The following is a 25,980-nucleotide window of genomic DNA, read 5'->3' on the forward strand; positions in this document are numbered from 1 at the left end:
AGCTGAGTGTTTCTATATGCCCACAGTATTTGAGCAGATGCTTCTTAAAAGCATTTGCTTGATGGACTTCAAGTTCTAAAATTAAGGCAGAAGATTCAGATTCTTATTTTGCTGTAATGCTCTGTTTGGGCACCAGGTAACTGAGATGGTTTTATGGCCAATTCAATTCTGCTTTTCAAGAGTAAGTGGTGAATACACAGGATTTCAAGAATACGTGGTGACTGCAAAGGACTTCTTTTTTTGGGCAACAAACACCTTTTCAGAGTTTGAACAAAACAGCAGTGACAAAAAGCATTTAAAGCAACTTGAATTCTCTAGAAATGTTATTTCCTAACAATGAAAGTCATCACCTCTCAGAAGTGTGTGTCACCTTGGCAAATCAGTGTTTTGAATCAAACATGTGACTGAGAAATATGATGGAATATAAGGCTGAAAATTAATTTTCCTGCAGTTTTGCATATATTAAATTGACATGTCTACAACTTTGTGTTAGATACAAGGCAAAATATTGAATCTTGTGGATCACATTAATGAAGAGCTCAACTGGCAAATTAAGTTTTTGTCATCTGAAGTGCAGTCAGCCCCAAAAAAGCACTAACTCATTATGATGAATTGCAACTTCTTAAACATACTTCTATACTGATTAATTATATATATTATCTTTACAAGAAAAATATACCATATAACTTGTGAGATACTTCGCAGGATGATTTCTGTTTTTTTCTATTGAACTGCTTAAGGTACAGGCTTACTATCACTAATGACAACAATGTCCATGGCTTTCAAGTTGCTACAGTTTTCTCTGTGCTGAAGCAGAAATGAGCCCTCTTATAGTCTGATGGTGCTATAGAAAAAAATAAAACAAAATTATAGTAAAAAAAGGACTGTTCACTTATTAAAAACAGAAGCTTTCCTTCTCCCTGGAGGCCTGATATTTATGATCAAGCATTTCATGCCTACTTCTCTTGTCCTAATTCTGGTCATTTGCAACAATGCTGGTGTTAAGTGACTATGAAACCCTAGTCTCTGAAGTAATCAGATTTTCAGGCCCTGTGCCCTACGTCACATGGAATCGTTTATTGCAGTACAATAGAAAAAAAGGCCACTATGCCTAACAGTATTTCTGGAGGGAGAAATGCTGCTCATTGCTGGGTAACAGTATACCCAGATGATTATTGGTTGTAAATTCTGCCTTCAAAATCAATGGCTTTTTGCATTTAGAACTAGCAGAACCAAAGGGCAATTATCAAAGAAATACAGAGAGAGAAAAAGCACAGAGTACCAAGCTCCTGCTCAAGAGACTGCTCACATGGAAGTGCTAACTTCTCAGATCCAGCTGATACAAGGCAGCTGAACTGGTCTTGGCAGCTGGGATGACATGGGCTGCGAGAAGCACCAAAGTTCCATCACTGGCTAAAGACCCTGGCAAGCAGCTCAGTGCCTTTTCCCCACATAAAAACCTCACAGCTCTGCTTTCAGCCTGCTATCTCTTTATACACAGCATTTGTTGGGATGATTCTTTTGCATAGAAATAATAAGAGAGGTTCAACTGCAGGTGGTTAAAGAATTGTGGACTTGTTGGAGCTTGTTGCATTAAGTCTCTGAAATTCAGAGCTTACCTTTGAGTCACTGCCTTTGGTCTTGCTGAAGCTGTAGTGAAAAAAATAGACCCAAGCCTCTCAGTTTTCCAAATGTAGTAAAAAGTGTTTGAATACACACTTTAATATACTTTCTGTGCCATTTTTGTACAATACAGATATATAATTATAGATATAATGCATATATAGCATTTACTGTATTGATAAAAAGCTAGTCTTTTCACAATGACAAACCAGTATTTACAATATTATTCAAATTTTAAGGAACAAACAAAACAATATTGTGTGGTTATATGATAAGAATAATTTGAGGAAAAATAAGAGACCAGTTCTAAAAAGTTCCCAGACAATAAAGTACATAGTCTTGACAGGAGCACCACCATGAACATCCATGCATAACCCTTTTTTCTCCTCTCTCCTTATAGGAACATGCATGATTTAGCTCTTCCACATTTCTACCTAGTCACAGCTCTTAAGTTGATATGGCTACTTATGTTTTTTCAAGTATGGATTAATTGTACCATCTTTCCACTTAAGTATTTTTCCAACTGCAAAATTTCAAAGTTTTGCCTAGAGCAGGAATAACTATGTGCAAGTTACTTCTTAATTTAAACCAACAGAGCTATGACAATTTACATAGCTGAAAATTTTCCTATCTTCTACACACCTTAGAACCATTTCACAAACCAACAGCATGAGTTTGAACAGCATTTTTAGCATTGCAGGTCTCTTCTAGGAAGTTTGCCTGAAAGGACACTGCACTGCCAAGACCAGAGCTGAAGTACATTAATTTACTTTGTTATCCTCGTATATGAACACTACCCGGCCATTCATCTGTAACATACTGTCCACAGCACAGCAAATGTAAAGATGATCTTCATCTTCAATGCATTGTCACCCCTTCCTCAGAGGAAGAGAAGTGCTATTATCACATTTTTCAGAAGAAAAAATCTGATAGAGACTGAGTGAACTTAGGTTTACTCAGAAAGGTCACTTAGAAAGTTTAAGACAGCAAAGAAGCAAGCCCACATCACCTCAATTGCATCATCTTCTCTTTCTAACTTTGAAAGAGAACTTTATATGTATCTTTAACAGAAACAAATACATAACCAATAGAAATAAAGCTTTCTTCAGGCACAGGCTTAAAGATTGCTGTTCTATTCCCAGATAAGAGGAGGTAGCAAGAGGTCTGTTTCTGCATGTATTATCTCCATCCCACTAAAGAAATATTAGCTGTAATGAGTCTTTTTTGAAGTGAGAGTGGGTAAGCCCACTATTTGCCTGAAAAGATATAAGAATACTTGAGACACATGAAAACACACCTTCACCAAAAAAAATGCAACAAACATAAACCTGAAAAACCTTAATCTCCTTCAGTGCTGACTGGGGAAGCATTTCCAAGCACATTTTTACCCACCTTACAATGCCTTTACATCACCTACACAATGTAAATGAGGATTAGCACACTGTTGAAGATGACCTGTTCTCTCAAGCACTAAAATTTGTTTCACAGCCCCTGAGGCTCAGCTCTGACAGACGGGCAGCTGAGAGAGCTGTAGCAGAAGGACTGATACACACCTGGGCTGTGCAGGTGCAGATGAGAACAGAAATTTCACCATGGTAAGTGTCTCCCTGTTGTCCTTGTCACTCTGGAGAAGTCTGGTCAGGAGCGGATGATGATCTACATTCTTACAAGTGCCATTTAAAAAACCAGAGGCAGGAATGAAGGAAATCTATTCCAGGACAAAACCAAAGCAACAGGAAGGCAGCTATGACAGCATTCTGCTTCCAGAAACACTTTTGGGGAAACTGGGTCATCTGCCTAATTGATACAGTTGATGTATTTGTGAAATACTGAGGACGCAGGACCTTTTGCCCTTATTAAAAAAAATAAAACAAACAAGCAAACACAAAAGAAAAAAAAAAAAACAAACCCAAAACATGTCACACACAAAAACAGATAAAACCAATAATGGAATTTCTCATCCTGCTCACTTTTTTTTTCCTAAATCAAACTGAATTTTCCTTTAAAAACGTAAAAATACAAAAACAAAGATACATTAGAATATCCTACTGTCCAGTAAATGTCTTATAGGCAATATTTATGGAGGAAAAAATGCATCAAGCCCTACCTTTGACAAAAATTAAGCACCCTAATGTTCATTTCATACAAAGGAATGCTGCTTCTAGTGCTGTTGATTTGAATTATTCCTATCACCACAATTTAAATATGCATTACTTGTCTTCAAATATATAATCCTAAATCTAGACTAATGCTGAAAAAAACCAAATTCTAGTGAGAATGCTGTGCCATTGATAAGCTAAAACCAGCATATCATGAAAAGGCAAACTAATCTTTCCATTTACTTTGTAAATAATCCATTAGCTAAACTTCTATTTTAGGCTGGATGCTTGATGCTTAACATTAAGAAGTCCAAATACCCTTTGTATCCCTTATAACAGAAGAAACTTGTAAAATGTCTTTGGTGCATCAGCTTATTGTATAAAATGTTTTAAAGAAACTCACTAGTACTATAGGAAATATAAGTGGGCTTTTTTGTGTTGTTTAATACTCCAAGTGTCACTTCATTCTTTAAAGGGGTTAGAACAGAGGAGGGGGAAAGGGGAGGAAGTCTTACTTAATTTGTTGCATATGTCCCAACGTGTTATACAACTAAGTGTATTATACCAGAAAACTAAAGCAGTCTGCACCGCAGCAAACTCTGTGTAACTCAAAATAGGAGAATACTCTGGCCACAAGCAAGTCAAAATCTCAGTGAAACTTCCTCTCATATTATATATACACACACTTTACAAGCTACATCGAGTGTCCTTTCATATTCCAAAAGAAATACATTGTAGACACCAAACATACTGTACTTTTACTTAAAGGCTTCATCAAACCATATGTGCAGACACTTGAGAAGATGAGAGTGTCAAGCTTCCTAGGGTCCTAGAGTCAAAGAAATTCTGCTGCCCCCCACTGCTAAGTAAGTGCACTCCTTCCACGGGGGGCAACATCTGCCGATCCGTCATGGTTCCACTTGGCGAGGACCCCAAGAAACTTCCTTGGGAAGAAACGATTTTCTCAGGACTGGCAGCCAGTTTAGGGGATGTGGAAAAGTTATATCCATAGAGCGCACAGGGACTGTGCAGCCTAAACGTGTTGTAGGAGCCTTGGTGGGTCTGATTAGTGGTAAAGGCATTGCTGGATGGGGAAGGCATGATGTACTGGAGCTGTGGAGACATCCCTGAAATCTGCATGGATAAGCCAGTCTGCGGGCAGCTGAATGCATCCCCATCGTTGCCGCTCATGGACATATTCACAGTTGTGCTACTCGAGACGCCGACATAGGAGGGAGTCCTTGGGGGAGCGAAGGTCTCGCCGCTCTGGTTGGTGAGCCGGTTGTAGGTTTCAGCCAAGGAAGTGCTGTATCTGTTCAGGGCCAGGCCAGAGCGGGCACAGGCTGTGTAGTCAGCTGGAGCAAGGGTGCACAGCTGGCTGGTGTTGGGGCTGAGGTGGAAGGCTGGAGATGAGCAAGGGGAGCCCGGTAAAAGGTGAGGGTGGGTGGATGGAACTGCGCTGCCAGATCCCTGGAGTAGAGTAGAGGAACCTGCATTTCCTGGAAGAGAATATTACAGTGTAAGAGGCGCATTGGGAAAGGTCCACTTCCTAGGTGAAAGATCAAGACCTTTCTCTTTTATAATAGCCCTTGAGATGAAATCCAATCCAAATTAATTAAAAACTTTTCTATACATGTGCAGGAAAATGTGTGAGTAAACCACATGCATGTTTCCAAAGAAACAACTTGACCAAGAAAAAGAATTGAAATTATGTTTTTACAGCCATTGCTCTGTACTTAGAGCTCCTGCCCAACAGGTTAACTGCTTCTTATATGACATGGAAGGAAATTTCATGGCAGTTAAGATGTAGCCAAGTGAGTACCACATCACAGGAAGCCTTCTTCAAAATTATGATTTTTGGCTTATCTATGCTTTTGCTACAGTCCAGAATGTGTTTCAAGTGCTCTGTGCCTGACTTCACTGTCAGAGCACCAGATGAGGAACCAGCTCCTTAGCTCAGAGGCTCTCATAGATAACAGCTTCAGGAAAGTTCCCAACTTCATAAGAAAAAGTTTCTGACTTCAAAAAATTCTGAGGATGACCAAAAAAAATTCAGAAAAACTTCAGGAAAAGTATGGGCTGAACACTGCACTGTAGCTGCTTCGTTTCTTGAATGGGTTGGTTTGCAGCAAACTCTTCGCAAATTGTTCATTTACTGATATACTGTAATATAAGAACATCTTATATTACAAATACCAGTGCTGAATGCTCCTGAAAGCACACTGCTTGCTACAGGTGAAGCCTTTTTTCAGGACTGAAAAGGAAGCTGCGAGGAAGACTTCCTTTTCTTAAAAGATTGCATCTTCCTGAAAACTGAGTGTGGAAAAATTAACTGGGGCCTTTTACAGTCTCCCAGGCAGAAGACAACAAGGAAGACCTCCAGTTCATGAATCACATTAGCAATCAAACAGTTTGATGCTTCAAAAAGAGAAGTTCTGTCAATAAATTAACAGATTATCATAATAGGTGAATTAGTAAAAAGAAGAATACATTATTAAAGAACACTGCCTGCTGCTGCTTCTCTGTTAACAAAGAAGAGCAAGCACAAGGCACCATTAGACACTGCCACATTACAGAAAACCTGGTAAAAGAAACATTTTTCTTTTAATCTCCATCAATGCCTCCACTACCCGAGGATGGGCACTTTCCACATTAACAACCAGGACAAATTTCTAAGGGGGTCTTGCACAAAGTCTCTATGTCCAAGGTATAGATGACTAAAGATTTTGCAAGGATCCCAGTTTCCATCTTCAAAATATCAAGAGTAACTTCAACAATCTTCTTAACCTCAGGCAACAGCAGACAAAGAAGTGAGAAGCTCACAGCAGCAGTTCCCCTGCTCCCAAACAGTGCTCCTACACACAAACAGCTAATAAAGCTGTCTGTCTCCTAAATGGATTAACTTCATTGTCAGTTGCCTTTCACAGTCTTACACAGTCTGAAAAGGTATTGCAGGTCTCATTCTATCTTCTCATTAAAGGCCTTTTTGATGAGACCGTCCCTCACCCCCATGCTACACCCAAAACTCTGCCAACACTCATCCAATGTATCTATGACTTGGCACAAAACCTCCTTTTAGTTGCCAACATCAAGGACTGATATTCAAGATTTCTCAAAGGAGTGAACAAAAAGCTGACAAAAGTGATTTCTCTGAATTTCTCTGTGTTCTGGATTTTTGCCCTGAAGATGTTTATTAACTTTGCAATCAATACATTATCAAGAAACCAGACTGGATGTTTGTAAATTTGGTAGCAGAAAATGAAAAGAATTGGGAGCAATAGGTCTGATTTAGCTGGGAAAAGGCTGACAGGTTTTCTATGTGCATTGGTGTATACTCAGGAAATAAAAGAACTCAGAAAAGAGTACAGAGATTCCAGTCTCTGCCCAAATGTGCCATTTCAATATTTTTCTCATTCATGACACCACCTGCACAATTGGGAAAGTGGAAACAAAGAGGTTTCCAACAGAGTGAGGAGCAGGGAAAAGCAAAACTGAGAGGAGATCCATTTCTTTACATGCAGACAAAGTTTGTCAGCCCATTTACTGAACAATTTTCAGGTCTTTAAGAATCAAGAAGGGGTTCTAAGAAGAAAACAAATTAGGCTTCTTCCTATTTACTCATTACTTAAGAGAACATTTCTTCTCTCATACTTTTTTTTTATTTTTCCTTAAAAACACAAGTAATCCCTACACTGCAGTTTGGATGTGTACAACAGAAGTCATATGTAAGTGATCTCTATGTTTTGTATCCAGCCAGAGCGTAACACTAAGGAATAGGTTACTCAATCCTTAAATAACTGGCATTCTCCTCCACACGTGATCTTATTTTTCATTACAATCTAACATTTTTATTGCCACAGTGGTTGAGTTAGCATTAGTTTTCTAACTTAGAATAACTCTGATGAGGGGGGGCGGCTGCACTGTGGTTAGTTGGTTGTTTTTGCCTTGTGAACGACACACTTACCTAGACTTTTGTAAGGTCTGATGGGCAAAGCTTCATCTGTCATTTTTGTTTTGAAAGAACACAAAGACCCTCATTACCTTGTTTGGGTATCCCAGGTATGTCTTCAAATGTAAGTGTCCTCAGCGAAGGTCTCCAGAAGGCATAAGACTCTACCAGAGCTTCCAGTCCCATTCTATTTAGAACAAAAGAATCACAGTGTCATGAGAGCAAGCTGTATTTTGCCACATGTCTCTGGATACTCTACCTCAGAAACATATAAAAATTGGTAACATTTCAGGATTATTTTCAAGTTGAGTTTGCTTTTCAGAAAAGAGCCTTACAGCCTATCCATGAGACCACAGGGACCTGCAACCACCGGGCTGAGAGCACACAAAGTGTTTTCCAACTCCACAGGCCTGGCTCTCTATTTCAATATTTTGGGCCTTTTGGGAGGGCTGTTTGAGTGGTAAGATTTGGCTAAAATTATTTTAAATGTTTTGCTAGTATGATATTTCTTAGAGAGATCATCCCTCTGGCAGTTAAAGTTTTAACTGCCAGAGGGATGATCTGCTATTTCTTCCTAGAATAAAGGTGATCCACCAACAACTTCTATTAAAACAGGATTCCCAGTCATTACTAATGAGGTGGAAAATCACACTTAGAACATGAGCAAGGCATGGATGTACAGCTATTTTGCTACTAAAATTATGTATAAAACAACTTTATTTTGCTAAGAAAATGCCTTCAGAAACTAAAAGTCTTCGCTCATTTTCTTGCAACAGTGTCCTGAGAAAACAGAAGTAACTGTGTAGACAACAGTGGCAGACACTATTTAGAAGAATCTCTGTTTCCTGAAGATAAAGGCTCATTTGTTTTCTGACAATTATTTATGAACAATACACCTCAGAGGTATATAAACTTAGAGGTATAATTTTGGTGTTATTTTTGGCTGCTGGGCCCCAGAGGCCTGTTGAGTGTCAGCATCAGGCACACACCAAATACAAGTGCTTGCCTTTGAGCAGCAGTACTTTGTAAACTTGAATTATGCAAATAGCCCAGTCTGAAGCAACCAGCGTGTTCTCATACTACTCCTTCCAGCAGGAACGCAAATGTCTGTCAGGAAACATTTATAAAGCGTTTATTAGCTGAACCTGGACTAAAAAGATAGCTTTAATTTTCTGCAGTAATGGTGAATTTTCATTTCTAGTTAAAGTGAAGATAAAAGCCACCTCCTGGAGGAGTGTAGCCAAGGCGATAATTTATACAAGATGCCTTTGAACAACTTCCACATTTTATCGCCATCCTAATTTGCGCTATCAAATGCCCAGGTTTATTTAACAAACAGTTATGTTTCTCCCCAAGTATTTAAAGGGAGAAATTCTGGTCCTTTCCTGAGTAAAAAAATTTATGGGGTCAAACTTAAGGCCCAAACTATTCTCAGCACCTAAATACTGGTGCAGTTTGCAAATGCACAGGGAATGTTTTTAAAAGGTGAAGCTACTGATTTCTCTAAAATGGCCTGTGGGACTGAACAAGAATGACCTAGAAGGGCATATTTTTAATTAAACTGAATTACTGCATGCAGCTGTAAAGAGTGAGATAGCTGCATAAAACAATATTGAAAAGTTTGGCATAATTTAACCACAGTATTTTTTTAAACTTGTTGCAGACTACAATGCCTCAATGATAAACACGCCAACTAGAACAATGAGGATAACAGAACCTTAACATTTAATTTCAGTATTTAGTAACAGAGCAAAATAATAATCCACTGAGTATACCAATAAGAATTTTCCCTGACAATTAAAATTCTGAGTTGAATTGCCAAACATACTTATCCAGTAATGCAGACTACAAAAGAAAACAGCGATACTGACTTCAGTAAAACAATGTCAATTTGCAACAAACAAGAGTTTGCAGAAACAATTCTTGAACGAGTGTGTTTGTGGAGTAAAAGCACTCAGACCTCATCTAAAGGCTGCTCCAAAACATTTTAGAGATGCTGGCTCTTCCTTCAGGACTTGCCTTCCTAATCCATTTCCATAAAAAATAACTTTCAATCAAAATATCCTGCCTGAACCAGACCATTCCTAGCAGCCAAACAAAAAAAAAAAACAGTCCCATAATTGTATTTGTGTGGTTGCAGATGCAGTACTCTTACATCATACTCAGGTAATTCCAGAGCTGTCCCACATTAAAACCAGTTCAAAACTAGTTTCTGAACAATTATTCCCTTTCTGACTAAAAGGGTATCTTCTCTGGTTTCTTATAACATTATGGAAGAAATTCTGTCTATCTAAATTTGCACATTTCAGAGGATCAGGGTCCCATATTGCTTAGGATGTTCCATAATACTTATTTTATAGCTCTGCAAACAGCAAGCACAGCACAGACACTGCCTAGGAGAGACAGAGAGTCTTCAACCAGGGCACGTATGGCAACCCTTTTCTTCCTAAAGTACACACAGCATGTTTTGCTTCTTCAGTCACTGCATTTACCTGGAATCTACCTTTCACTTAATTTTAACCAGAAGCCTACAAATGAAGGCAAAGCTCTATTTATGCCAGTGGCCACAGAACATGGATACTTATTTCTTGCTAGAAGACAAAATCTCAGACATACTAAAAAGATACTTACAGTGAATGCCTGTAAATCTTTGCAACTACATCATCCCTTCTATAAGTAGTCATTTTCCAAAAACTACTGTCATTTACTGCCCAGTTTCAGGTTTTACGTAACTCAGGTTTTATGTAAAACAGGCTTTAATGCTGTAGCTTCTTCTAACAGAGAAGCTCAATAAAACAACTATCAAAAAGAAACTCTCTGATCATTCCTACCAGCACACTCTGCTCCCTTCTCTGCAAGGCCTGGTCATAAATATAGCAGCTGCAGACACCAAACACAATGTGGTAGCTGGAACTGATGTATACTATACACCACAATGAAATACTGCTTCTTTTTTTCTTTTTTTTTTTTTTTAGCTGAAATGGTTTAACATACAATTCAAAACAGGCTTAAATAGCTAACAATTATCAGTGGTTGAATAAAATACCTCATTGGCACTACTAGGCCAGACCAGACCTAAGTCTCCACTTTTCACTATGCAGATTTCCCACTGCTATTTTGGAAGATTCATGGATCAAGAGAAAATAAGCAATTAATCAGTCCATCCACCACAGAAGAGGTGGAAACCAGTCTCATTTCAAGTCTTGTATAGCCTGCTAGAAAAGGTATTCACCTAGGAAGCAGATATAAAACTCCTTAGACTAAACAGGCTCTTGAACACAGGTCTCCCACCTCCTAGGCAAGTGCACTAAACATAAGGTTACTGCACAAACCAGTTTCTCCCCCTTAAAGAGGAAACAAGCCATTAACCCATGCTATGTGCTACTTATATGCAAGACAACCCGAGCCTGTAGTTTGACAAAGGTATCTGCAACTTGTCCCCAGCCAGAAGAAAGAGGAGATTTCAAGCACAGCCTGAAATCATGGACCTGAGTGTACATTAAGTCCACTTGCAGCCTTCCAGGTGTGTCACTGCTCCCACTGAAAGGAAACTTGAGTATCTGAGTCTAGCCAAGTGCCTGTCTGTTCTTGACCTCGATGGTCTGAGGTGTAGCAATGGCAACTCACCACAGAGAATATCACTGGGAAGTCTGAGGGGTCCCTCAAGGAGTCTGAGTTCTCAGATTAGTTTGTCTGTCAGTCCCAGTGTTGACTTTGAACAGCCTTCACGAGCTGAATCTGTCAGCAGGAAGAAGCCCAGCTCCTTCCCAACACCCACCTGTTACGGCCTGAATCTCTGAAGCCTTTGGCGAACGGATTCCTATCAATCTTCAGACGAGTTATCTGTGAATATTATTAAGAAAAATTATTACCTGTAAACTCAGATAAGTGGCACAGAAAACAACTCTACTGACACAAAAAAAGTTGACATCTTCATATTTGTATGGCTTAAGATGGCTGTCCTGAAACATAGCAAAATAAGGACCAATTTTCTGATCATTGTTTTTGCACATCCCTGGAGAGGCTAATAGGTGTTTAAAGCTGCCAAATGGCAGTACGAATTACTGAGAAAAAACTTCAGGCAAATGTCATGCTTCATTTAAGAGAGTTCACCGTCTAACTGCAATAAAATTTAAATTAAGTTTTATTTCTGTACTGGTCAAGAAGGAAATGTGAAAAGAGAGATTATCTCTAGGTTATTATCCTCTATGAAAAAAAACCCCAAACCAACCAACCAAAAACCCAGCAAAACACACCACACCCCAAATAACCATAATTTATTTTAAAAAATGGGGAAATCACCAAATAGCTATATTTCAGTATTTACATGGCTCCTCTCTTTGTAAAGTTATCGATGCATATGTAATTTCAAAAAGAATAGCTGCAATAATTTTTATGGAATTAATAAAATGTCACAACACTAACTATGGTATGCTAAAACTTAAACGAGAGGTAGAAAGAGCCAAGTGATAAAACCTGCAGTTCACTTTTGACTTTGAATCCGTGTGGACCCAGATAAATTGTCCTTAATAATATAGGCTGAATGCAGTTAATAAAAACAACTGCAACTTTCTTCAGAACTCAGCTTCTCTGTTAAGGTCCTGGGAGTATTAAAAGCACTGGAGCCAGGAACAAAAGTGCTTTAAAAAATGTCTCCTGACATGTATCTACATTTAAAGGTACAGAAACACTTTTAAAAATTAGACTGCTCTTCGCCTTGTTCTTCAGTGCTGTGTTTATAATCAAGACACCATTAAGCATGCTAATTGGACTGTGTGATCTTCATAATAAGAAATATTTTTTACATGCAGCATCTCTGAAGGCTCAGCTATAGCCTCCAGGCACTACAGCAATACTGACAGTGGAAGCTACTTGTAAAAAAAGGGTTTTGGTAATTCTATTTTCATAAGTAATATAATGAAAATATCTGCTTTTCTCCTATCTCTGACATCTCTGGTCTGCTCTGAAAAGCCTGTAAAGTGCTAACCAGAAAGCCCAAATTACCTGTTGATTTTGGTATGCTGTGACAGTAGTGAAGACTGTCTCAGGGAAGGAGAAGGCTTTCACCCCTTCTCCCGAAGGAATGGGCTTGACAGGGGACAGATCATCGCCACAGTCTTTTCGGATGACGTGGACACGAGGCTGATATTTATGCATAGAGTGAAGGATAATCTACGCAGTCATGCAAGGAAAAAGATAACATGTGTTAGAAAGGACACCCTGCTGTTACAGGACTAATAGCTTTTTGGAACAGATTATGGTATGTGTTTACCATGCCACTTACTGGAAATCAAATGTTTTCTTTAACCTCTGAAGGTTCTTGTTACAGTAGTCTAATCCCTGTGCATTTATGTTATTGCCAACCCTAAGCATTTAAAAATTACGACTCAGGAGCTTCAAATTCAGAGATTGCCTCAATTGAAACTGGCTCAAAAAAAGGACAAAAAGGAAAAAAAGAGAAAAAAAAAAACAAAAAGAGAAATTAGGAGTGAAGTCCAGGTCTCACTGGAATTATGAAAGTTTTGTCACTTTTTTCCACTGAAGTCTGGATTTGACCTAATATGATTAACAGCAGCAGAAATTTGCCTTTTGCTTTTGGAACCTTCAGGATGGACTATTGGAGCAATTTTTTTCCTTATATTCCAAAGGCTGGAAACAAATCTTGGTTGGAACATAAACTGAGACTCTCACACTCTGAAGAAGAATAAAATTAAGAGTAAAATACCAAAATCCAAATCTCTAAAGTGTTAATAGCAATCAATCCATAAAACAGACAATGAATTTCAATTAAAAAAACCCTCTCAGCATACAAAAACTCAATCAAAAATAAATCATAAAAGAGGAGTGGATGAACTTGTACTGCATAAATTAAACACACAAATACTTCTTGGTACTGCACCCCAATTTTAAAGGAAATTTAAAATACAGAGTTTTTCCTCTATTTTACTACACTTCAGCTAACCACTATTAAAATAAAAAAAATCAAGAAAAAAAAATTGAAGTTCAGCTATTATTGTTGGAAGACCTAAGAAATTAGTAACTTGATAAATAAATAGTCCTATGGCCTGTGGAACCACTAATCAACATTCTGGGGAAGCTTTTTAATTTCCTGCTCCTTGAGTAGGCTCAGAATGTGCGTGTGCTGAAGCACTCAACAGAGCCCCTATGTCAGACACCATGGAAGTTCATTCACCCAAATTATATAGAGGACATTACATTTGTTTGGATAAACTAGAGTTTGGCTAGTTTAATACACTTGGTCCTGGCCAGATTACGTGACCCTGTTTTGGTAGGCCAGTTTCTGGATAATCAGGGGTTTTATTAGCCTTTAAATAAGGTTTTGACAATGACATCACAGGCTCCAATTAATTTGCTCAGGGAGTGCCCTGTGGATGTTCTCATATGAAGTCTTTTTCGAGTTTCTGAACAGAGCAAGATTTTTTATCGTGCAAAAGTGTTTTCTCTTTTACAACACTCCTTTCAGTTCTCCAACAGCAAAGATCTCCAACATGAAAATGCAGAGAGGACAGCACATTCCTCACCCTGTTTCCCTGTGAACCTCCAGTGGTACCAGGGGAGATACTGGTGCAACAGAAAAAGAAATTATCAAGAAAAGATATTACACAGTTCAAATCCACTGCTATTCTGTGTCTTGCCATTTGTCTGGGTGCCACTGGGCATGACATGTTCTCTCCCACATGGATTACTTGACCCCATCAGCTCTGTGGTGCAAACCACTGCTGGCCCACACATCAATGATAACCCTGGCAGCTACAAAGAGCTCTGCTCACACATCAGAACAAGTGATATCAAAGCAGCACAGAGATGAACACCTCCCACTGCTTATCTGGGTGGCTATTACAGCTAAACTGATCCATGTCATCTCCTAAGAACAACCTGTCTGGCCTCTGTCCTGTACTGAAATTTCCTGCGCTGACACACTGTTTTGACAATCACCAAATCCATAGCAGTAATTTTTTTTTTTTATTTTGTACCATGTCTTCTAACAATGGGATCTTTGTTCGTGATCTGAAGGACTCCGAACACTAAATAATGCATAACTGCAAAGCCCTTGTGAATTAAAGTGCAACATATGAAGACAGAACATAAAAGGAGAGGGAAATGCAACATCCACTCCAAAAACCATCTAGCTCTATTATTCAAAGCATCACCTAAAGCTATGAAGAAAGAGCTATGGAAAAGGAGATGCCAGCTTTTCATTTCACAGTGCTTGCACATTTCAAAGCACCAACAGGATCTAACAGCAACTTTTCTTTCATGCCCTTAAAATCCAAGACCAAAAAAACCCAATCAGAAATGCCACTGTGTTCCCAAATATGAACTGGCATTACATTCAACTCACAGCTGAGGACCCTGCCTCTCTCTCCAAAGTCCTCACAGAACAAGATGAAAACACTTCATGTGGGAATAAACCTCTCTCACAAAAAGTAAAATTAAACTTTGGCTGCAGCAGCTGTCAAGAAATCGTGATCAGACAGAAGACAGGGCAGCAGGGAGCCCACAGGTAGGAGGCAGAGCAAAGGCCACCAGAGCACCTGCAGCCACACAAAGCTGGGGTTACCTTTGCAATGGCTTTGGAGAGCTGCGGCCACGATGAGTCCTCAGAGCTGCCCCTGAGCGTGGGCACCAGCACGGCACAACCATCTCAGCCAGAACAAATGAGAGCCAGAAACTCCTTCACAGGGGAGACACCAAACGTCCACAACTTGGCCGTGCCAAGACTACACAGTCACCTCCCCACCACCAACACAGCCCTTGCTGCTGTTTTTGCCAAAAATCCTCCTTTATCGTCCCTCCAAAGCACAAGCACTCAGGCTCTCTGCAGTTAGGGAAGTGTGTGGGGCTGAGGAGTGCAGATTCCCTCTGTACTAAGAGGAAAACTGCGAAGTGCAAATACTGATGTTTCACAGCTTTTCACTGTGACAAGAACATATAACTGCCCATTGACTGTAAGCAGAGCTCGCTACTCGGAGCCAAGTCTGGGCAGAGTTACAGTCTGCCTCTGCTTTCCGCCTCGCCCCACTTTCAAATGGGGAAAAAACCCACCCCAACCACCAAGGAACAATTAACACACTAACAGCCTCATTTTCACTAAAAGTTAAAAGATGTTCCTCTGCATCAAAAAAAAATCAGTTGAAAAGCATGGAAAATAGCATAAAAAATGTTGACTTTTCCCCTCCACTGAAATTCAGTTTAAAAACTGCATTGAAATAGAAAAATTAGCCAGCTCTAACCAGCCGGAGGGAGAGACTGCTTTTACAATGCAGCACTCACTCCACAGATGAGAGAGGGATGAGAGGCATTAACAAAGAGCATCTAGACCATGCACTTTTCAGTGACAACTGCAAAATCCAGGTTTACTTTTCCTTAGCATCACAACTTAGATGAAACACACAAAAGCCGTAGTGCGTGTCTTAATGATTCCATAGTATTTCCAAAGCAGAGAATTCACTCTGGAACTTCTTTTGAGATCAGAAACACAAAAAAAACATGTCTGTACAAATTTTGCTTCATCTCCACAGACTAAAAGTGGAACCCATCATCAGAGAGTGTCCTGTGTGCAGATATGGACTTCAAAAACCTCTGAGTTGAGCAGCACTATAAAACTGAGCAGTCACAAAGTCCCACTTGAAATGCTGATGAAAATAGCAGCAGGCAGCACGGAACCTGGAAAGTTCTTGAGCAGTGAGTCTCTTAGAGATGGCTGATCTCCTTTCGCAGAATGCTAATCCCAGGGCAACATGATTCAAGGGGAAAGAACTGGCTGCCACCAACTACTACCACAACATAAATACTGTGTAGGAATTCTACCTTAGTGCCTATTTGCAAATACTGTCTCTATGCCCACAGACCTGGACCACTTCTCTCAGAGATCCTGAGAGTTAATATTCTAGAATAGGTAAAAGGGCTCCAGATTGACATCATGCAAAGCTCCCTACCTCAAAGCCTTTAAGATCAAAACCTACCCCCAGGATTTTAACACAAAAACCCTGCAGAAGTTTACACCTCCAACAAGCACAGGAAGCATAAAGGAACAATTTCAACAAGGATTAAATTGCCAGAAGCAGAAAGCAGGGAAAGCGTTCCCGAAGAACAACAGCTGAAGGCCAACACTGCTTCGTGGAAACCCCACTGAGGTTTCTCTGAACCACTCTGCCTACGCACAAGAGGGAAAAACCTACTTTTTAATAATCTAAAATATACCCCATGTCCCATACAGGGGTGGGAGAGTCAGAACTTCTGATAGAAGAGTAAATATTGGAGGGACTCTACAACCTTGACTCCTAGATCTTCTAATTTGCCATCTGTCCCCTGGTACCCTCCTGAGAAAAATGGTTTCTTCCTGCTTATGAGAAACAATTGGGGTTTTTTATATTCATCACAAAATATGATTATTCGTTTTCCATTATTGCTAGAGGCATTCAGAGGCTACATAGCTTTTTCAATACAGCATTCCACACTACCATAGCTTTAAAAGAAAAAATGTACCCATTGGAAGAGACACTTTTCTGCTTTCTGCTTTTGCCTTTTCTGGTAATTATGAATGACATGTTTGCAATTTTCCAGATTTTAGAAATATGAAATTATTTTACAGTCATCCTTCTTTTGTCCTTTTATTTTAATACTTAAATTTCCATTTTGGGGAGGAGGGGCACTGCCATTGCTCTGAATCAGTTCAATGTGTCTCAAATCACTGTACTTGAGCTTTGCTTCACTCGTTTCCAAGCCAAAATACTTAACTAAAGACCAGAAAATTTATATCCCCCTGTATTACAAATAATGGTGTGCTATGTACACTACACAGGTTTCAGTTCAGAATAAATACAAAGCTAAAATCTGGGATGGAAAAATAGAATAACACAATTCTCTGCATAGCTGAGATTTTATCACAGAGCAGTTTGCAACTGCAAGTGCACAGACAGACCACACAGCACCCACAGATCATCCCTCTGCACCCACCGAGTACAAAAACCAGCTCACTGCTGGAAAAACAACATTTTATCCATTTGCATCTGCTTCACTTTCAAAGCCCTTACAATAGACTCAGGATTCAGGGAAAACAAGTCCCACTTGAGAAGAATCACAAATACACAAATGCTGGGGAAACTAAGGGAACTTCATGTTCTAACCTTAACTCAAATGGACACTGCCAAATAAGACTCCATAACTGTAATTCTGGAAAGAAGCAATATAAAACCTCTTTTGTACTTTCCTAAGAAAAGCACTGCTAGCTTAAGAGGCATGAATACCCCCATATTTCTTTTAAGGAAGAACAAAATAAAATAATGAAAATTATTGCACAAATGGAAGTCTTTTTATCCTTGCTATCATATGTGTTAGATCAGCCACGCTCCTGTATTCCTGCCTCTGATCATTGCATTTGCAAACACAAATAAGGGGAAAAAATATCAGACTATTATTAGCAAAACACCTGGCTCAGTGTCACAGAGTTACAACCATACCAAGAGATGAGTTTGGTATCTTTGTGCTCTGTGCCAGGTACATTTTCTTTCACTCCTTTCCTTGAAGGAGAAAGTATCCTGGTTAATAAATTGGGTTATGCTAAGGACAATGGAATCCACATCCTGTCTCAAAACTTTCCTCTAACATCTTAAAACTCTACCACTTGGAACTTGATGCTTCTTCTGAAAGGATGCCAACATTTGTCATTTATTACAGGGGTTTGTAAAATCAAAGACTTCACCCTGACTAAAAACAATCCTCATTTTTTAATTATTTCTTAAGGTGTCAAGCAAAACTATTTTAGGGATTGCTGGAATGATACTGGCTTACATCTGTCATGTTTCAACAGTTTTGAAGAGAAAAGGAAATATTAACATAACACATTTTGTCACATTAGATAATGTCATAACTAAACAATTTAGAACTTGCAAACAGAACACTCATACTGCATACGTCTTCGCCAGCTTTTCCAGAAGTAATGAGCCTCAGCTGTGAAAGGGTCTTGCTTCATAAGGTATGCAATAAATCATCATCGGAGCAAACCCAGCTCCCATGTTGTTCGTTTTTGACTGCAATTATTAACACCTCACGGGATTTCACACAAATGTTTAGGTTAAGAAAATACTTAAGTGTATTTTTATTCACGTGAGGTTATTACACACTAGTAATGTTTCTCCTAGCCACTTGTGAATTTAAGCGTCCTTTTCGATCGGAGGAGAAGCTGCGAGTAACGCGCTCGGTGGGAAATACTGAGAGCAATTCTGCCCCTCTGTATCAGGCAATTTAGCCTTGTAAAGTCTTACTTTGCAGAAGGAGCTCTCTATTTGAGGGGGGAGTAAAACAGCAGGCTCTAATAAGCAGTTAATTATCAGAGCAGAAAGTAAGAAGGTTTTAGACATGGACAGTAAAGTTCCAAAACAACTCTGAAAAGTCAAGCCTATTTCTGGCACCCCGAAGCTGTACGTCAGAGCCTCTCAGGGTTGAGCAATGTGCCTACACACATAATGCCACCGAAGAAAGAGCAAGTACTCACATGCCCTTGATCATCCAGCTCGTTATTGGTAAGCTTCAGTTTGTCAAAGCTGATCACTTGTCTCATCCAGGTCTCCCCCGAGGCGGGTGAATCAGGGTGAATATAAACACGAGGCGGCACCGGGGAGTCAGCGTTACCAGCCACCATCCACTTGGAACTATGATAAACATACCTGTAAAAAGAAAACAAATACCTTTAACCACAAGCACCAAAACAATCTATTAGACCCATTCAGCATTAATAAATTAGGGCCCATGCTTACAGCAAAAACCCATCAATTAACAAAACATGAAAGGACGCAATTTTGCATAAATAAAAAGAAATTTTGTTTGTTTGTTTCAAAACATAATCCTAGCACCTGCAAAAATGTGGTTAAAATCCATGCTCTGACCTGACCTTACTCTTCCTAAAATCAGTCACAGTCTCAACACTAGGTTTCAAAATGAGCTTTAAGTTGGTGTCAGTTCATTGACTGCTACAGCTCTGCTCTGAAAAGGCATCAGCAAATAGGGAAGAATCTGGTCCTTCTTTTATCAAATTGAGTAGTAATTCCATATTTGGAAGATTTATCATGTTGAGTCTAAGACTATAAATAAAGCTATTGAAGGGAAAGAACATTATGATTGAGAAAAACAATGAAAGTATGTGAAACTATGCTCTTGATATTTCGGTAGACCATATTAAAAGGCTTGAATAATATTGCAAAAAGGTTAAAAAATGAAAACATGGAGTATGTATTTCATTTGATATGCCAATGCTGACAAGATGATTTTATAACAAAAATTATGCCAGCTTTGGTTAAAAACCTACTTTGAAGGCAGGCAATTCACAAAGAAGTTTAAAAAGCATTGATTGAAAGTTATATTTTTCAAGTACAGCAAATATCCAGTAATTTAGCTGTATTTTTAAATAAAAGCAAGAAAGACTTCATCAAATCATATCTTTGAACCATTTAGTTCCTTATTAGAAAAAGACAAGCAACACGGTCAGAACAGAAAACAAAATGATCCAATGCAGGTATCGCTCCATACAATTCAGATCAAGCTGCATAGCTAAGATCTAGAATGGTGGTGAAATTCTCTCCTGGAGACAAATTCTTCACCCCAGATCACTGTTGTAACATTTTTCATTTATTTTATATGTCTTTGTTTATACTAAATATATGCTTTTCCTAGAAAAGTAAATAAAGTTATAAATGCACATAAATATAAATTTAGTGATAAATACACATTTTGAGCTACAGTTTAAGCTTCCAAATATTTATAAGGTCAAATTTTGCTAGAAATCCAGACCTATATGTAATTTTCTTCACTTCCATTACTTTTGCTATTTGCTCTGTCAGCTGAAGACTAGGCTCCATGTGACTGCTGTCATTTCTCTGAAATGTAAAGATCTGCAAGACAGCGTGTGAAGCTGCACAAACAGCCGGAGTTGAAATAACAGACGGCAATAAAAAGCACAGAAGAGAATGGCAAGAGACACCAAGTAAAACATGTAAAACATTAACATTTTGTGGAAAGCTTAAAGGCATAGTTACTAATACACGAATACAAAAAAAATCTAAATTGCCTACTAAGAAAATACCACCCTTCCTACAACTCTCATTAAATTACTTCAGTTATCTGGGCACCATGTAGCACAGTGTGAAGACAGTGCAGGTCAGTATGACTAATTATTTTAAATGAAATGAGGTTTAAACAATTCATACTCAGTATAACCACTTTTAATTTTTAGTATTGTCACTTTAATTAATTTGGAATTATTGCCTTGGTTTTTCTATGAATTTATGAATTGTTCAGACCTTCTAGGAATTATATGTTTAGATTGTTAAGTAAATGCACACATGCAACACGAAGGAAAAAAAAAACAACAAACTTCCATTTGAACTGCACTGCACTGGTACAAGGAAAAAGACTCATTTTTTTCCTCTATGGTAGATACAGGAAATACTCCCCTGACTGTATATGCTGAGCATCGCCAGCCCTGAGTATCTGGGGTATCTGATGCCCCTTGTTGAAAAACTCAAAATCAAAAATGGTCCTAAGAAAGGTCTTATACACCACACAAGAAAATTACAAAATAGCAGTCAATGAGGTAAGTACAGGAAAAACACAGGGCAGCATTTGCTTAGGAAACAAGGCAGCATTCCTGCAGAACCAACCTTTTAATCATGGTCTGAAATATTCCTAGTTTTGGAATTAAATCTGCAGCGGTTTTCCCTACATTATACTAAGTATAGGTTAAAACAATCAAACCCGCAATTGGTAAAGACCTGATCCTGTCTCCTCTCAGCTACTCTGGCCCCCTGGCTGCTCTGGAGCATGGGATTGCATCTGCAAAGCAAGACCTTGGAAACGGCTTCAACTCACCACAGGAACTGCTGCGGGCCCAATCTTGCAAACTTTCTACAGGACAAGTGGCTTCTGCAGAGCCCAACCAGCTGCCTCGAAACACAGCTACCCTCCAAACACAATCACCCTCGAAACAGTGTGAGGTTCAGCACAAAATTTCTACTCCTAAATGTTCAAAGAACCACCTCTTTTTCTCCTCACATGATTCTCCAGACAATAATGCCATTAATTCTTTAAATAACAGTAATCAGAAACATTACCCTCTTTTAGTTTAAGCAACCAAATATCTCAGTGATAAACAGTTTTTAAATTAAATTCTATAAGCAATTTGAAACATGACTTACTTATTAAGTCACATTGCATAGCTTGTAAATATTTAAATCAGATATCCGTGCTATTAATGTTATCAATTAATGTTAATACCATTTGGCACTAAAAAATGTACACTTTCATATTTATTTGTTAATAGGAAACAATTCCTGCTGATGGGAGGAGGAATAAAATATGATAACATTTCCTGACCACACTAGAACTGCACTCTGAAAGCCAAACCTGAGCATCTGCCCGCAGTACATACACAGTGTGAGGCAAATGTATCATAAAGAGCTTCAACACAAATTTTAGTTGCCTCTGCATACTTGGTACAATATGGTCTTCTAAAATATGGTGGGATGAAAATAAGGACCTTCAAGGAGAGTTAAACATGATCTTCTGCTAATTTATGTTGTGTTAATATTTCCTTCCAACAGCCAAGCACCCTATAGCTTACATCATATGTTTTTTGCCTTAAAGTCACCATACCTGTATCTTTTGTTATCCACTGGCACAATATCCATAGCAATGTAATACTGCTGATGTGGGTCTAAACCTGAGATCTTCACTCTCATTGCAGGAAACATCCGCCTGAGCATTGGAAAGAGAGAGGTCATTTTTAATACGAAACAGACTCGGGAATGGTTGTTTAGGAAAAGTAACCGCTTCGTGGGATTTTTCTCGTTCTTCCTTTTAGCCTACAGAGTCCTTTTGGACGATTATAGTTACATAGCCATGAAATGGCCCATTCGATATGTCAAAACAGATTTCTAAAGTGCATTTACTCGAACAATGCTTTGTATGTTTGGGGATCCGCTTTGGGAGTACAGCTATTACCACATCATTTCAACTTTATTGTTAGACAGTAAATCATTTGGGTTTGAGACTTTACTTTAGCAGTACACACATTTAAAACCCATTTGAGATATTAGTAAGAAATGTATTCCTGGAGATGTGCAAACACCACCTCCACCCAGGAAGCCCAAGACTTACAGAAAGGCAAATTGCCACTAAAGTTTCAAGTGACTGCAGAAAAATGGTGTATCATTGCTGTAGCAGCGAATTAGAAAGCTGAATCTACTGTGATACAATTATAACACCGCAAGGACGCAGTTATAAAAGCCAATGTGCCATGCTCTAACCCAACAATATGGTCTTTATTGACACGGGACTTCCTGTCTGCAACTTACTAAAGGTGAAGTGCAAGAGCTACTCTGTCTTTGAAAGGTATAGTAAAACTTCTTTATTGAAAGCAGAAACGAATCTACGAGCAAATTTCTGGGAAAAAAAAATAAAACAGAAACGACGAAAAACCAAATGTTCAAGATTTAGATCCTTCTTTGGAAAACTGGATTAATTAACCAATGAGGTGGTTTGAACATAAAACTGCCCTTAGCTCTTAGCTTGGCATGCTTTTTATCAGAAAACTTCATTCTTGAAGCACAAAAAAAGAAAAATATCCTAACTGCAAGCTAATAAAATACTCTTCTGCATTTTATAAACCTGAAAGTTATTCCAGTTTACTCAGTATTTTCTGCTGTGCTAAAAAAGATATATATTAAAAACCAATCTATTAAAAGTAGTTACTGGGAAAAAAAATCCTATCTCTGCCATTTCTGAATAAACAGGAGGGTAAAAACCTGACTATGGCTAGCTAGTTTTCACTGTTATTTCAGTGCACCTGTAAGATAAAACAGAAATTCCCCGACTGGACTCTCTTAAGACAAATGCAGCTTTGTGCTGTTTAAGACTGCGTTTCAATCATTAATAAAGCCCCTCTGAAAATGCAGACGGTAGCATATGGATTCAATAAAATATGTTTTTGTAATTTCTAATAAGTTCAAATACTTTTCTACTTCCCAGGTTTTTACCATGTGTATCCCCTGGAAAGGGGAAAAGCTTCCCCCCAGAAGGGCACGGCGCTCCCAGACCTCGCCCTAATGAACAGGAAACCCGAAACGCCACATGCTGCCGTGCCCATCTAACATTATCGCCATCTACCTGCCTCGTAAATCTGGAGGGTTCCCCGGGTTTTGTCCCGCTTTGATGTGCCCGCCCGCCCCGGGAGCGCGCGGGTGGCGGCCCCGCCGTGCCCGTTACCTTCCCGCCTTGGTGATGATCATCTCGGTGCCGATCTCGTGGAAGCGCTTCCAGAGCTCGGCGCCCTGCAGATCCACGCGCGGCGCCTGCGGCGTGGGCAGCGGCGAGCCGGGCCGCGAGCCCTTGGGGGATCCGCCGGGAGAGGCGGGCGGGGAGCCCGCCAGGAAGCCTTCCTCGCCTGCGGGGAGAGCGGAGGGAGCGATAGCGGCGGGGCAGCGCGCACTTCGCCACCGAGGTCTCCCTCAGCCCCGGCCGGCCAGCCACGGCCTGCGCCGGCCCGGGCCGCAGCCCTGGCTCCGGGGAGGGGGCAACCCGAGCGCCGGGACCGCGGCAGCACGGCCGGGCTGCCGGGGACGGGCTGTCCCCATCGCCGCGCCGTGCCCGGGCCGGGGCGGGCGGCATCCCGTCCGGGCTGCGGGGACGGCGGCGCATTTCGTTTGGCCACGGGCTTCTGCCCTGCAGCGTGAAGCTGCGCTCCCCTCCACACACAGCAAATTACACACACACATACATACATGTAGGTGTTGTGTATGTGTCTATGTGTATATATATATATAAAATATAAAATATACATATGCACACAGAATTATAAACATAGTTGCATATGCACTTTCAGCAGCACACATACACACGTGTCATACAAGCGCTTTTGCCTTTCCTCGGGAGCAGGGCTCGGGACAGCCCCCCGCCGTCGCTCCACCGCGCCGCGGCACCGACAGCCCCGGGCCGGCGTCCGAGGGGCTCCGCGGATCCTCACCGCCAGGCCAGCGGCGAGGGTGGTGGGTGCCCACGCAGCGTGGGAAGACAGCAGGGATAACGGGGAATCAAAGCGGCGGTGGCGGCGGGGATGGGGATCCCGAGCCCGCCGAGGAGCGGGGCCGGGGGCGGCGGCGGGGCGCGGGCGGCACTCACCGGCGGGGCCGCGGCCGGCGCAGCCCAGGTCCATGTCGCCGCAGGTCCTGCCGGCAGCGGTGGCGGGAGAGCTCTTGGCGCAGCAGCCGCTGCCGCCTTCGTCCTCCGCCGCCTCGTCCTCGCCGCCCAGCTTCCTCCGCTTGGGCTGCCGCGGCGGCGGCGGCTGCTGCTGCTGCTGCTGCTGCTTCTCGGCCCCGATGAGAGCCTCCACGGAGAAGGCGTGAGCCTTGAGGCTCATGGTGGTGCCTGGCGAGGACCGCCGCTTGTCGGCCATGCCCGCCACCCTACAGCCCGCGCATCCAGGCGCCCCGCGGCCGCCGGCACCGGCACCCGCGCCCGGCCCGCCGCGCCGGCCGCCCTCCCGTCCTCCCGACCGCTCAGGCAAGGGGCTGGGGCTTTTCCTCGCCTTTCTTTTTAAATCCGAGTTATCAGCCAAGTTTTTTTTTTTTGGTTTTTTTTTTTTTTGGTTGCGGGGGGGGATTGTTTTGGGGTTTTTTTAAGTGGAAAAAAAATTCTATTCCTTTCTGCAGATGCGTTCCTTCTCTCCCCCTCCTCCTCCTCCTCCTCCTCCTCCACGTTCTGCCCCGTCTGATGGGCCAGGCAGGGCTGACATGGGTAACAAACGCTCTGCGGACACAAATTAGGGCTTGTAATTGAAATTTGTTGCCTTGATCTGTCAGCACTTCCAGGCAGGAGACCTGTGGGAAGAACTCGCTCATTAGTGTCACTGCGGCGGCGGGGGCCGGGCGGAGCCGCGGGGCGGGGGCGGCGCGGCTCGGCCGCCCGCAGCCCAATCAGCGCCGCGCCGGCCCCGCCGCCCCGGCCCCGCCGCCCTTCCAGGGGGCCCCGCCGCCGAGCGGGGGGAGCGGCGGGAGCGCCCCGCCGAGCCGCGCCCGAGCAGCCCCGCGCCCCGGCCCGCGGCAGATGCACCCGCGCTGAACGCCACAGGGACACCCCCGCCCCCAGCCGTACCTCCCCCCGAAACGCAGGGGGAAGGGGGGGCTCGCCCGGAGCGTTTCGGCCGGGAAAACCGTTCGGACGTTAAAAAATGACGTTGTGCCCTGTTTTGCTGTGAGGAATTAGGAATTATTGCTGTTGCTGTTGCGCTTGGAGATA

The 25,980-nt window shown here is 41.2% G+C and overlaps 1 protein-coding gene across 1 annotated transcript; it reads right to left on the reverse strand.

Moving 5' to 3' along the window:
* Nucleotides 1–3,537: 3,537 nt before the first annotated feature.
* Nucleotides 3,538–25,521, reverse strand: TBX18 (T-box transcription factor 18). The gene is made up of 8 exons (XM_064412579.1): nt 24,865–25,521; nt 23,953–24,130; nt 22,342–22,443; nt 19,190–19,361; nt 12,676–12,843; nt 11,450–11,514; nt 7,764–7,858; nt 3,538–5,221 (listed from the first exon to the last, which is right to left on the reverse strand). Exons 1-8 carry the CDS (start codon nt 25,136–25,138, stop codon nt 4,497–4,499), a joined length of 1,779 nt encoding a protein of 592 aa, XP_064268649.1. The 5' UTR covers nt 25,139–25,521; the 3' UTR covers nt 3,538–4,496.
* Between the last annotated feature and the right edge of the window lie 459 nt (nt 25,522–25,980).

Source organism: Passer domesticus, chromosome 3, assembly GCF_036417665.1.
Source record: "Passer domesticus isolate bPasDom1 chromosome 3, bPasDom1.hap1, whole genome shotgun sequence".
NCBI lineage: Eukaryota > Metazoa > Chordata > Aves > Passeriformes > Passeridae > Passer > Passer domesticus.

Coding starts and splice junctions, on each gene's coding strand:
- TBX18 (XM_064412579.1), bottom strand. CDS start 25,138: ATGGCCGACAAGCGGCGGTCCTCGCCAGGCACCACCATGAGCCTCAAG. Junction 19,362..22,341: donor GTGGATAACAAAAGATACAG/GTATGGTGACTT, acceptor TTCTTTTTACAG/GTATGTTTATCATAGTTCCA. Junction 11,515..12,675: donor CAGCATACCAAAATCAACAG/GTAATTTGGGCT, acceptor TAATATTCACAG/ATAACTCGTCTGAAGATTGA.